The 14,022-nt window shown below is 43.7% G+C and overlaps 1 protein-coding gene across 6 annotated transcripts in view; it reads left to right on the forward strand.

The window, feature by feature from the left end:
• Positions 1–14,022, forward strand: part of MECOM (MDS1 and EVI1 complex locus) — a 333,473-nt gene that overhangs the window by 141,260 nt on the left and 178,191 nt on the right. For all 6 annotated transcript variants that reach the window (XM_027685628.1, XM_027685630.1, XM_027685629.1 and 3 more), the window contains exon 2: positions 6,942–7,291. In XM_027685628.1, coding sequence (XP_027541429.1) covers positions 6,942–7,291 — 350 coding nt within the window. The remainder of the gene's footprint in view (positions 1–6,941; positions 7,292–14,022) is intronic.

The following is a 14,022-nucleotide window of genomic DNA, read 5'->3' on the forward strand; positions in this document are numbered from 1 at the left end:
TTTGACTGTGTTACTCAATTAGACATGAATGACACTAGACAGAGCACCAAACGCTACTACTTATTGTAGGGGCTGATGGTGAGAATTGCCAGAGACGACGGGCAGGTCCTTACACAGTTACTATATTATAAATTTGGTGGTCTAATACCAGCACTTGGCAACGCTGAAGTTATCCTCTCCTAAAGACCTGATGCTCTTGAGTGTGTTTAGCTTCTTTTCTCACTTGCCCGTGGACAGATTTCTCTCAAGTGCTCAGTGCTCACCCTACCATTGGGAGCTCACTTTGCTCCCAGTCTGAGCCGTCTGTTTCAGGGTTCTTTTCTACAGACGCTGTAATTTAGGAAGCAAAAGCTGCTTCCCGTGCAAGGAAGGTTTTTACTTTGTCTTGTGCGTTGTCTGCACTGTTGTTACTGATGTGCATCTTGCCATGAGCTCAGACAGAAGCCACCAGCAGCCTGGAGCCCTTTGCCCGGGGTGCTCCTGTGGTGCCCCCAGATGAGCTCCCTGTGTGTTTCATGTGGATTCTGCTGCCTGTGGTGCAGCACCGCAGGAAGTTGGTGATTTGGGTACTTCGGGTCCAAAGCTGTGCTCAGGCCGCCTCGAGCTGCCTTTTTCTCCTGCCTTTGTCTGCGCAGCTTTTCCTACAACTCCCTCTTCTGCCGGAACGCAGAAGGGTTTGCTCCTCGCGGCTCAGCACCGAGGTGTGGGAGGCAAATGCCCTCTGTGATCAGCAGTGTCACGAGCACGAAGGGAAGGCTGAAATCTGGGCACCACATTTTCCTCTCATTTTGTCACATTAGTGTCAATCTGAGGAAATTCAAGTAACTTTGGCAAAGTCCAGGGCAGACACTGATCTCGTTTATTCCTTGGTGGAAGTCTAAAATAATTACTTTAGATTTAATAGTTGTGTAAGAGAAATCAGAATCTGGCCTTTGGGGCCACCACAAGGGTGCTTTGGTCCCCATTGCTCTCACTGCGTGGTCCATGAGCGTGGTTTTTGGGGCTGGACCTTTTGAGTGTGTTCAGGGCAGCTTCGGTTTTCTCATACTTGTGTTAGGGTCAAGTAACACAAATATGCAAAATCCCCATGTGTTTGAAGGCTAATGATTGTGAAAGTATTTTTCCTTTGTAATTGAAGTAATGATTCAGAACAGCTTCAAGTGCTGTGTTTATCTCTGAAAGTGCTTTTAATCTCTTTTGTTGTACAATGGAACTTGCTATTTGTAAAACAGTGTTTCTGTCCCATGCTGTATGATTTTTACCTAACTGGGAATTGCTAGCGCTAGTCTGTTTAGAATCTAATCTCACTTGATTAGGTCTGTCTGATGCTTTTGACAATGGGGTCCTGCCTGGGGCCCCCAGACTGTGTTACAACACAAATAATAATAAATAATTGTCACTAGGTCCAGCTCCACAGAACAGTTCTGTGAATAGGGAGCGGCACAAACCAGTCTCAGGTACGTTAACTGATAAAGTGTTCAAGTAGAGTAATGTAGCTCTTGGCTAGAGTCCCTCCTGTGCCTGGAGATAGTAACCCAATCTCTGCACGTTTCTAAAGCTAAGGATCCTTCTCTGTTTTTCCTCTGGCCCCCCCTGAGTCATGACCACCTGGTGTGGACTGTCAGGTGGCTCCCATTTCCTTCACCACTGGCTGTGTGTTCCTTTTGGAGCTAATGGGTTTTCTTCTCTTAATTTTCTGCTTTTCTTGACCTCCCGTGTTCTAGACTGATGTGGATATATTTTGTAATCAATCAGTCTCTGCCTGTAACAGGGTTTTTTTTCCTTTAATACTTGTTCAAACAGAAATTCAGATAAAGGTGTCCATTTGTATGCAACAGGAAATGCCTGTCTCCTTTTCAGATATCCATGCAAATACTCCAGGCTGATTTCCTCTGCACTGAATAGTAATGCTAGGTCAAACAAATGTAAATGCTCGCTGGTCTCTTTCAAGGATCTGATTCAAGACTTTGTGGCACATTCAGGTCCACCCTTACCTTACACAGGAGAAAGGGATTAATTCACCTGATCCTACTATGCTCCCTAAAGCCTTCATTAATGCATCCTCCCCGAAGGCTTGTATCAGGGATGGTCAATAGAGCTGGTGGAGCTCAAAGCTCCTGATGTGTGATGGAATTCTCCCATCAAATAGTTAGTTCTCCTGGTGTCTAATCTTTGGGACTAGGGGTCATCTTTCTCACCTTTGAGAAGTTGCAGGCATGAAACTGTGTGTCTCTTCTCATTGCAAAGAGCCACTTCCACATTTATCTCAGCTCTTACTTTATCCTGCTCAGAAGGTGATGGCATTCTGAAGTAGGCTCTCTAGATGCCTTTGCTTTCAGCCTGCCTCTTTCATCTGGAGTAATCAGCCATCCAGTTTATGATTAAGTCACTGGTGGCCACGTGGATGAATCCAAGTGCAGAGAACTGGATTTCACAGAATCACAGAATATGCCAAATTGGAAGACACCCACAAGGATCATCCAGTCCAACTCCTGGCCATGCACAGGATGATCCCCGGGAGTCACACCATCTGCCTGAGAGTGTCATCCAAATGCTCCTTGAACTCTGTCAGCCTTGGCGCTGTGACCACTTCTCTGGGTAGCCTATTTCGGTGTCCAAACATCCTTTGGGTGAAGAACCCTTTTCTAATATCCAACCTAAACCTCCTCTGACACAGCTTCAGGCCATTCCCCAGATCCTGTTACTGGTCACCACAGGGAAGACATTAGTGTTTGCCCCTTCTTATGTGCTAAAGTGTTTATCAGTCAATAGCCACTTGTGAATGTATATCCTCAGGCACAATTTGCCTGAAGAAAGAGTGGGTGGTCTGTATGGATGTGGTTCTGTTTGTTATGGGTGGTTTGACTCTGCAGATCTGGGTGTAGACTTGATCCTTGGAGGACTTCATGTGAAGTTTGAGTTTAAGACTGCCCTGAAACACTGATAAATGTAACAGGCTAGCACGTCTGCTCAATGTGAGATGCCATCATGTGGCATTTCAGCTGCACAAAGTCACAGTCTCACTGAGCGTGTGGCCCAGTGTGCTCTGACAGCAGCACGTCTTTGCCTCGCTCGCAGTCACAGCCAAGGGAAAGCGATTTGGGTTGTGTTCAGCAACCTCTGCCTCTCTGCCATTAGTGCCTCTCACCTAATTGCTCTTGGAGAGGAAGAGCGTGCTGAAACTGCTAAGAAACATCCTGGTGGAAGGAAGTCCTCTCCTCTTCCCAACCATGCACAGGAGGCCTCTCAGTCTCAAAATGACCCCAGGCCCTGCAGTTAAAGGGGTGGCTTTGGCACTTTGCTCTCCCATCCTCATCAGGCACCTCCTCAGCACATGGACACATGGACTCTTTCCTGCTGGCATGCAAGGTTGTGTCAAAAGTGCAAACCCAGGTGTCCACCCTGGTCTTTTAGTAGCAATTAACCTTTCCTCCTGGGTTTCCTTTGAAGCTTGCTCATGTTTTTATTGTAAAATAGCGGCGAAGAACTTTATGGAGACTAACAGCTAAGCTTCCACACTACCTAATCTCATCTCTTCCCTTATCAGGGGCCTCACTTCTTATTTCATCCCGTTTCTAGTGGGGATAATTATTGGAATTTAAAGAAGCCATCTTGAATTTCAAAACTGCAGAGCTATCTATGTGAATGATTTGCAGTTCACTGTGAAAATGATGCTTATCAGCAAAGTCCCTGGGTTTAATCCTAACCTTACAAAGGTTTTCTATCAGTCAATATCCTATGGTTTTGCTGGAAGTCCCTCTGATCCATGTGGGTGTAAATTTTAAGGGAAAAAGTCACACACCCTTTGAAAATTGGGCCCAGATCCTTGGTTCATGTACATTGATTTTAATATAGCTCCTTATATCATTAATTTCACAAATACTTCTTAGTGGTCTTCCCATCTCTTGGTCAGTCATAATTCAACTCTGTGTTTATTTTGAGGTTTAAAAATATATATTTTTTTCTAGAATATATTGCTATTTCAGGCAAAAGCCTATTTCAGTAATCTATTCTACCCACACTGTTAGAGCTTTGGGGCATATAGGCCTATTATATTTTCCAGAGCTTTCAAGCTGAAAGCCAGTGTTTAACGACGACATCGGGTGTGGCTGCTGGAAATCAAAGGAGGCACAATAGACCCAGCAAACGGACTTGTCTCCCTGCCAGGCTTCCAGAGGCCAATTTATCAGCTGCAGGTTTGACCCTATATGGCTAAAAACGAGCGTAGCCAGAATGACTGAGATAAGTATAACCGAGGCCTTTGAGTCTGAGAAAGAGAAATTAAACTGGACTGTCCCCGAGGGAGAAGAAACATCTGTAAAGCTGTGCTTGCTAAATGTTTAAGGCTTGGCTTGTGCTGGCTCATGGGCAGGCGCTGCTGGCAAGTGGGGCTGAGGAAGGTGCCTTTGGGAAAGGCACAGAGCAGGTCATTGCTTGCTGTGACTTAATTTGTTTGGCTGATGTTCTCTATTATTGGGTGGAGGAGAGTGGATTGTGGGACACAAGGAGAACCTTGGTTTTTTGGGACACTGCTCGGTGGGACAGGGAAAACCACAGTGACTGTGTGAGATAGGCTTTTTAAGGAGTTTGAGTGTCAGGCACCCAGCTGTCATGGAAAATCAGTGGGATTTAGATGCCTGAAGATTTTATCCCCCAGACCCCCCTTCCAGTGAGCCATGTGCTTATCATCATCCAGATCACTTTCCTTGAGCGATTTCTCTTCCTGCACCCCATGTGTATACATGGGTTGGAGTTTTTTTTTTTATCCCTGTTTCAAAAACAGCTGAAGTCTTTTAGGCAGGGCTGCAATCTAAACAGTTGGGGGAAGACATCGGAACGGGAGCGAGCCTGCCCTGGCTGGACACAACATTGCTGCCAGCACGTGAAGTCAGGGAGCACTGGGGGTCATGGGAGTTTTGGGGGTGCTCAGGAGGTGTGGATGAACCTCTACCACCCGTCCCACCACGCTGGAGCAGAGCTGTGTTTGGGGGCAGCAGCAGTGCCCTGGTGTAAGAGATGGCTCCGAGTGTGGTTGTCTCAGAGCAGAGCGAAGTGAGTGGTGGCATCCAGGTGGAGCTGTGTCTCTATCCTTTCCATGTCGTTTTTCCTCTTCCTTGAAGTCCAGGATGAGTGTTGCTGTGGACAGGAAAGTATGGGAATGGGTTCATAAGTGGTAGGCACAGAGTAAGCTCTCTGCACTGGTGCTTTGACGAGCCCTTGAGCATCTTTGCCAAACTCTGCACCACTGCACTACGACATGATGGCAGGATATGGCAAGATTTCTGCACCATAAGCAATGGAAAATCCCTCTGTGTGTCCTTCTCAGCTAAATAGTGGAGTCAGTCATGATTTTCTACTTCTCAGAGTGCCAGGTATTAGAAAAGTGACAAACTAATCAATATTGGGTTCAATCGTTAAAGTGCAGGCAGAGTCTGCCAAACCAGAGGCCGAGGGAACGGGTAGCTGAACTTTCTTGTGACATGTATGAGGTCATAGCCAGTGCCACATAAAAGAAAGAAAAACAGTTCATGGCTGTGAATAAATTGCTCACAGATGAAGAATCCAGTTTGCCAGTCCTGTGATGGGAGCAATCTATTCCAATGATTTGTTATGTCCCAGTGTTTGTCTTAGGCAGTACCAGAAGCATGAAAGTACAGATATAAAACCGTGAGATAATATGTAACAAAGATGTGAGAGACAATGGGCTATGACCAGTTTCCAGTGGAAAAGGCATACGGTGCTAATCTACCATGGATAGTTTCTTAAATGAGCAAGAAATTGAAAGAACATTTTAAAGTTTCCTGTTTCTTCACTGAAACATAGTCGTTCTGAGTGCCAAGCCCAGCGTAACGCTTTAATTTCTGGGCCAACCATATTATGCAAATCTCCTCATGCTCAGGTCTTAAATACCCGATCTCTCAGTTTCAGTCCTTGGAGAAAAGTATTCTCACCTCCTATTTAGGTTTGAATTAAGTGGAATGAGTTCTGGTGTGTATGAAAACCCAATAACATTAATAAAGTTAAATGAATGTAAATAATTAAGAAGTTTTCTTGGTTAGTTGGTCTTTTTGCTCCTTTTGCGTGTGTTATTGGACTGAGCACTGTATTGCTGGTACAGCTAAAGCCTTTGCTGAAGTAACTCAGTTTTTTTACTAAAAGGAATTTACAATCAGTCTTACATTTTGTGCTGTCAAAACCAGTGGGTTTTTCTTTTTTAGTTTTTGTTTGCTGGCTAAGCCCCAGAGATGAAGGTTTTTTTAATGTGTTTTGGATCTGCCCCAGGTTTGTTTTTTTTTTTTTTTGCAACTGTAAGAGGAGAAGGTTCATGTTCTCTATAAGGTGCTGCTTGGATCCTGAGCTTATTTTAGACCATTGCATTTCTTGGAGGTCAATGGTAAGACACTGATTTACATCAGCTGAAGCTCTTGCCAGGAGTTGTGTGGTAGGCTGGATCCTTTCCTCCAAAGACTAATTGGAGGCCATCAAACTTAATTTTGGCTACTTTAGGTTCAATCTGTCTCTCTGAAAGACCAGTAAAGCTTTCCTGCTTTTCACTTCTCTTAGATTTCAGTTGTAACATGCAATGCTGGCTTTCAATTGTGATTTCAAAGCGTGTGCGACGCAAAGCGCCGTATCCGGACCGGGCTGGACAATGGGTGTGCCTGCCTATACATCTGTATGTAATTCCCTCGCTTGGGCTCGGTGATGCAAACCACTTTTGATGTCAGGAATATTGAGAAACCCTGTGTACCCCCAGGCCTACACTAGAGAAAAGGCTCATGTCCTTCCAGGGTGAGGCTCTGCTGCAGGATTCATGATTGATGAAGGTGCCGCCCGCCTACCAAACCGTCCTCTCCGTTTTGTGTGCGCAGGCTGAAATGGTTTCATATGCAAAATCTGTCAGGATATTTCAAATCCTACTGTTTGGCTTTCTTTTCCAGGTGATGAATGTTTGTACGAGAGCTTTCCCGAACTTCCCTTGGAGGAAGCGCCAGAAGCTGATGGAGAGGCTGCAAATGTTCAGTGTCCAACATCCATCAGCATCCAAGAGCCGTCTTCTCCAGCAACCTCCAGCGAAGCTTTCACGCCAAAGGAGAGCTCTCCTTACAAGGCTCCAATATACATTCCCGATGACATTCCCATTCCTTCAGAGTTTGAGCTCCGAGAATCCAACATTCCTGGAGCAGGATTAGGGATATGGACCAAAAGGAAGATTGAAGCAGGGGAAAAATTTGGCCCTTTTGTAGGAGAGCAGCGACCACACCTCAAAGATCCCAGTTACGGTTGGGAGGTAAGATGCTGAACTCTCTTTTGTTCTGTTGAGTTCTTGTGTGTCTATAGACATTATTATTTGCAGAATTTGAGTCTGATCCTGCAGCAGCCAGAGCATATTTGTGTTTACCAACTGCTTTGTGGCCTTTTGGGGCTTTCTGTGTGGAGACAAGTGTCAACTGAAAGAGGAAAAAAGAAATTAATATTGCTCTTCATGCACGAAATCTGTCTGGTTGGATGTTGGCAAGTGATGCGTTGTTGGAACATTTCTGTACCATATTTAGTCTATTCTTGAATAGTCCTGCAATATGTTTATGGGTGAGGGATTTGCAAAAGTCATTGCACTTTAGGTTTGAAAACAAACTGGGTGCTGCTTTCAGGGTATCATTTTCACTTTCTGTCAATGATGATTAGAATAGCTCTAAAATGCAGTGTTGTGTGGCTAAATTGAAGAACCTTGTGCTACTTGGGGACCTCAAAAGCTGGAGGGTTGATCCTGCTTCCATTAAGCTAAATGGGAATTTTGCCATTCACTTGGTGAAGTATGTTTGGATGCTGGTGTCAGACCCAGCACACTGGAGGATGATGTGGTTCGTGTTACTTCTGCAGACACTCTGGGAAATGTTTTTCCTGGGGGAGGTCAGGGACTCTTTTGGCGAGTACTGGAGTTGGCTTCTGCTTTCCCTGCCTTTGGGAACAACGTGTTTTCCTCACTGTGATATCACTGTGGATCTGGTTGAGCTGCTGGTCCATGGTCAGGTCAGGGACTTAAACATCATGTGGTGTATGTTGCTGTTGTGTTATGAGGTAACAAATGTTCTTGCGTGGTTTTATTCATAGATTTAACAATGTGCTGTAGGAACAGAGCTTAATCTCAGTTTTCCATCTGTGCGTTTCCTTTGGTTTCTGATAAGGGGAGCAGTGCAGAGTTTGCATGGCTCTCCAGGGGCACGGCTGACCTCTGGAGACATGGGAGTTCATTTTCCCAGGAAAAATGGAGTTCTGCTGTGGAGCAGAGCCTTGCAGATATGGCGGAAATGGAGGTTTGATTTGCTCTTAACTGTCTATAAACACTCGGTGAGTTCATTCCCAACTTTCCATCCAGTTGTTTAAACTCTTGTGAGACCTGTGACCATATGACAGAATAGTGTCAGGAGAAATTATAGACTTGGCAGCAGTCTATCGAGTTAACAGATTCTGATGCAATATAATTGCTAGTGAGAAATCTTTATTATCTGAAAAGGCACCAGGAAACCATAAAATCTGACCTTTAACCACACCACAATTAAGTTCAGATATTGATAATAGAAGCTGAAGCAAAACTGTTGAGATATGACTGTACCTGCAGGTTTAACATATTTCAAAATTAGGGTATTTTAGACCAGACCCTCAAGTGTTGTAGTGCAGGATAACCCCACTAAAACTGAGGGAAACCCATCTTGATTTTCACATACTCAGATGTGGATAATATGCTACGATATTACTCATTTTCCTGCTTGAAATATTTAGGATATTGGAGCCTAAGTTATCCAGACAAGAAATTAATATCTTGATAGTGCTGGAAGCCCAGCTGGCAGACTGAATCCCTTTCAAGCTGCAGGACTCGAGCCATTTGAATAGTGTTATATATTTGGGACAGCTGGGGGAAGCTATTGAAAAGCTTTTGGAGCAAAATCACACAAAATCAACAGTCAGGTCCCTCTGCAATTTTGTCACTCACTCAGCATTCTGTGGTGCCCAGGGGAGCTTGAAACAGAATATTTTTCCAACAAGTGGGTTTAAATACCTTTATTGTAGCTGAAGGGAGACAAAGAAATGTTGGTTACCAGAGTTTACACAGTGAGTAAAATGGCACATGGTGGTTAGGGCTAAAGGATGGATGAGAGGGAGCTGGTAGTGCTGGAGAAGACTTTCCTGGTGCCCATTCCTGCCCAGATGCTCATTATCACACTCCTCTGAAATCCACTACTTTCTTGGGCTTGTGTCTTGGAATATAAAAGGGGGAAAGAAGCTGTTACTGGTGTGTGGACTGAAGCAGTACTAAAGGCAGTGTGGGATGGTGAGGGGAAAGGTGTCATTGATTGAGGTTTAAGTATGGTCTTGGAAATTTAAGCTTTTCTGGGGGTCTTGTTTTCTGCTTAAAAGGGCACTCTTAAAAGACAGGGCATTTGTCCAGCCAAGTGCCAGTAAGTCAGTTGACAAACGAGAATTCATTCTCCTGTTGCTGATATCAAGGTGAATTTCATTGTTGATCTTCAGTAGAGGAAGGATGCAACCAAAATGTCTGTATGGCACTGATTGTGGGTTTAAGTGACTTCGTGGTACAAGAGGTTTTAAAATCTTTCTTTCCACAATGATAGTTACTTGATGAGTGAATTGCACTGATGTAGATTCTGTCACAGTATTCTCTTATGTTTGATTACATGTAATTCCTAGAGTAGTTCATGGTGCTGCAGAGGTCAGCTGTATCTGGAACCATCTTCAAAAAGTGAGGTGTCCCAACCTGCTTACACTGGTCCCACAGGCCAAAGAAAGTGTTTTGCTGTGTCCTGGCTTACTCCTTTCTTCATCTTGTATGTGAGGTGCTCCAAGAAATACATAGTGGGGTTGCAACATTGCTAATGCTTGTGTACTTATTTAATTCTCCCGAGTAGGCTCCCCTGTGGCTGCAGAGAGGATGATTAAGTTATTGGAAAAATCAATCTTTCCATTTTATCTGAGTTTAAGGTGAAACGCTGAATGTACAATGGTGTTTGGTTTTCAGAGATGATGAAGGAAGACTCTTTTTGAGAAAATATTAACATAAACATTGTAATATAGCTTTGCAAGAAAAGCTGAGCATCTTTCTCAGCCCTTTCCTGATGCTGACTATATTATTGATTTTACTATGAAATATTTGCTTTTTTTTTTTTGCAGTTGTTTAGAATTTCTGGGTAGCGTAGAGTCTTACACTAGAAAATTTTAAACCAAAATCCTACTTGCACATTGGAGGGAAGAGTTTACAGCCACACACATATTTGGACGGTAACTGCATTTTTGGAAAGGACATTTTTATTCCCTTGCAAAAGGTTGTCATAGTTTTGCATATTTCCAGCTGTGGGATACTTCTGACTTCAGTTTTTCTGACTGATATCCATCTGAGTTGATACTGGGATTAGCCTGTAGTGGTCAAGAGAGAAGTGGAAGCTGGAGGACTGGTGCTGTTAAATTTTGCAGCCAGGCAGTTGATGATAAAGCAAAATTTGCTGCAGAAGGCTGAGGAATTTCATGGATCCTGTTCCTACATTCTCCTGTAGCAAGGCTCCCTATGGCATCGATGCAGAGTTTTGCCAGAGCAAGTCCAAGAAAACAATGTCTATTGTGTCCATTTATACAGTTCAGCCATAAAACACACTCTGGGACAAAGAGAATTTGTTGTGATATAGTTGTGCTTCGGTCATGATTAGAGTGCTGTAGATCAGTTTAAATGAAAAGCCATAAATTTGAATTTTATCTCATTTTGCGGGCCTGGAGCTGCGCATTATCTAATCAGGTATTGGTTAACTAAAGTACAAATCGAACAGGGGGTCACCGGACAGGGGGAAAGGTCGAGCTTTTTTGCAGTTTGTCATGGAGGTTTTAGTATTTGCCGGCAGCCTGAACATCTGAGGGGGTCGGGAGGCTGTTGCTCGGTGGTTGTTTGAAAAGGGAAAATTGACTGCTGCCTAATCAACAAAGAAAACAAGCTTTTAAGGGATGGCAGTAATTTTTTCTTTTTTTAACAAAAGCAAGGGAACACAAATTTAGTTGATTTCATCGTGGTTCATGCCCCGCTATGGAAAACAACCGGGAGAGTATTTCAAAGCAATCCCTTGACTGGGTCACCAAAGCTCAGGCACCTTCCGGAGGACATCGAGCATCCAAATTCAGGTCTCTCACTGCTATTGCAAACTCAAAGTCTCTCATTCATAAGAACAAATTCTTCCCAGCTCTTTTTATGCCAAACTTTTATTTCTTTACTAGGAGGGCAAAACCGGGAGCAATAAACTCTTATAAATCAAACCTGTCACAGAAGTAAAAAATATTTTAGAGCTTTATAAAGCAGCATATAATCTGTTTATAGAGCAGAGTATATTTTCCTGTCATGCCAGTGAGGCTGAAAAACAACTCATATTTGGTAGAGTATGCTTGAGCTGATGCTATGACTTCTAAATGGAAATTAGGAGGCCATTTGGCTATTTATTTATGTCTCCTCTAACATTTTTGATGTGAGTCCTTGGAGAAAACGGCACAGCTTCCTAAAAATTGTTCTGGAGTACAGGCTTTCCACTAGTTTGTGGGGACTGGAATAGTTGCAATTTGAAGCTTTAATTCTGCACTCTTTGTCTTTCTTTTGGCAGCTCTAAAAATTAAATTTAGGTTTATTTGAGATTCTGGGGTCTGAGAGGTGTACCATCCCTCTCTGAAAATTAAATAATAAGTTACAAAATGTAAAGGCTTTTACGGATGAAATCTAATTTATGTGCTCCCAAATCTGAGTTGTAGTGCCTAAACCAATAGCTTGGTTTTCTTAGCATCCGAAAAATTCTAATCAATGGGAGTTATCAGCTGATTCTTTATGTATAGGTGATAGCCCCGATTTTTGGGTCCTCCTTTGGAAAAACAGATGTCAGAATGTTGAAAGCAGCATATTTTTTTAATTTATTTTTTAAAATATAAACGCGGCAAAAAGTATCATCTAAATAACTTCACGTGGGATCCACACACCTTAAAAGAGTTAGGCTGTTCTTATTAAACAATGACAGTGCTGAGGGAAATGACTCCCTTGTAGTCAGTGAAATCACTCAAGAAGAGAACAGTAGATAATGTCTTTTTCAAAAAGGAAAAATAAAAGGAACAAAGACTTCATCACTTCTGAATATTTTTCTTTGGGATGTGGAGTGTGTCCCAGTGTTAAATAAAAAACCCTTTATTTTCTGCTGTTGTCTGACACTTTCACACTGCCCTGACTTTTCAGACCAAATCTTGGCTTTTTCTTGAGTTGTTTTGAACAGTATTAGTGTGCAAAACATCTCCACACTTGATCAAGTGGTTGGAAAGCAGGGAAGTATAATACAGATTCCCTGCCTATGTTTTCTCCTTGCATATGAATTTCAGTAGTATAGAGACTCCAGGGATTTTTACAAAATTATTATTGAAGCTAAAGCAGGAATAAGGATACGGACTATTCTGTTATTTGGAATTAAAAAGGAATTATTTGTTTTATAGTGGGAGGTGGGGCTGCTTTTTGATCAATACAAGACCAACCCAGTTCTGCAGAGAGTGTGTTCTCCCCCAGATCAACAGATCATCCCCTTCTGGCAGCTGCAGGTGGGGGTCGCATCCTTACCTCGTCTTCAGCAAATAGGTGATGTTTTATCCCATTTGGAGCTCAGCTTTGCAAGGCATAGAGCGCTCTGGCTGAGATCCAATAAAGCACTTAGGCACGGGCTTATCATCAACAGGATTACCCAGGTGTTTGAGTTAAGCACGTGCTTAGCTGCTGTGTTAAGCTCTCAGTGAGGGACACAGTGTTCAGTGCACATAGGATGGAGTTCATACCGTATATCTTGCCTGGGGTGAGTGTGCCACGAGGGTGCTCCAGACACCCCCTCCAAAGCTGTGTACAAAAAGGACATTGCTTACGGTGCTGTGAGTGTTACCAGCCTGAATTCTTCTGTTGTTTGCATCTGGGTCTTGTGGTGAGGCTGTGACTGAGTCAGGTGCTGCTGCAGCAGCAATGGGAGGACTGTAGAAGGGCAGACAGATGCTTTGTGAGCAGAGCTTCGGTCCAAGAGTCCATGTCAGCTCTGCACCCCAACCAGCCCCTGCCTGTTATCACCAGCTTTCTCCCTGCTCGGAGAACAGACACTTTATCATTGCAAATGAGCAAACATCAGGTCCTTGAATAGCAAGGTATGAGCAGGTAGACTTGTCGTTCAGTGTGAATTAAATATATTGACGGCAAAGGAAAGCTGTTGGTCCTTTGGGTTGTTCCATGTGGATGGAAAGGGTTAGGACGGGGGGATCATGCAGCATTAGCCCACTGTTCTCTTTCCTCTGCTATTCCTTACTTCCACTCTTCAGTTCTCCTAATTCTTTGATTAACGTGATTAAGCAGACTCTTGCATCATGAGGTTGGTGGGATTTGATGCTCTGGTTTTTTTGGACAAAAAACCAGAGGTTTGCTCGGGCAAACATGCTGCTCACTGGAAGGGGAGCACGAACAAGATCTGCAGAGCTCCCTCTTCAGCTGCCTGGGTGAACTATTCTCAGAAAATATTCAAAAAGGTAACTGAAAGGCTGTAGTGGTTGCCAGCCCTCTGTCCTGAGACATCTCTAGCACTGAGGCTCCTGCTCATGGGGCTGAGCCAACCCAAAGTCTATGTGGCAACAGCTTCAGGAAGAGGCTTTTGTCCAAAGCAAGAGATTGAGCAGGTGTTGGTGTGGCACAGCTGTAAAACCTCACAAAAACTTTTGTCTCAATTAAACCTGGAATGGTTTGTGTGGAATTGACTGTCTCTCCACCCTCAGTGGATGCTCCACCGTGTCCTTGACCTTGAGGGCAGGAAATTGCACGTTTCATAGCATGGGTCTAAAGCCACAGAAACCTCTCTGTAGGTCTGTGTATGTGTTCCCAAAGCCACTGAGGTTTTAAATTTAATCAGGAGGAGCATTAACTCCCAGGGGAAGCAGAGTGAAACCATAAGGGCCAAGTGGAGTTAGAAGTAG

This window comes from Neopelma chrysocephalum, unplaced genomic scaffold, assembly GCF_003984885.1.
Source record: "Neopelma chrysocephalum unplaced genomic scaffold, ASM398488v2 Primary Assembly neopelma1_69, whole genome shotgun sequence".
NCBI lineage: Eukaryota > Metazoa > Chordata > Aves > Passeriformes > Pipridae > Neopelma > Neopelma chrysocephalum.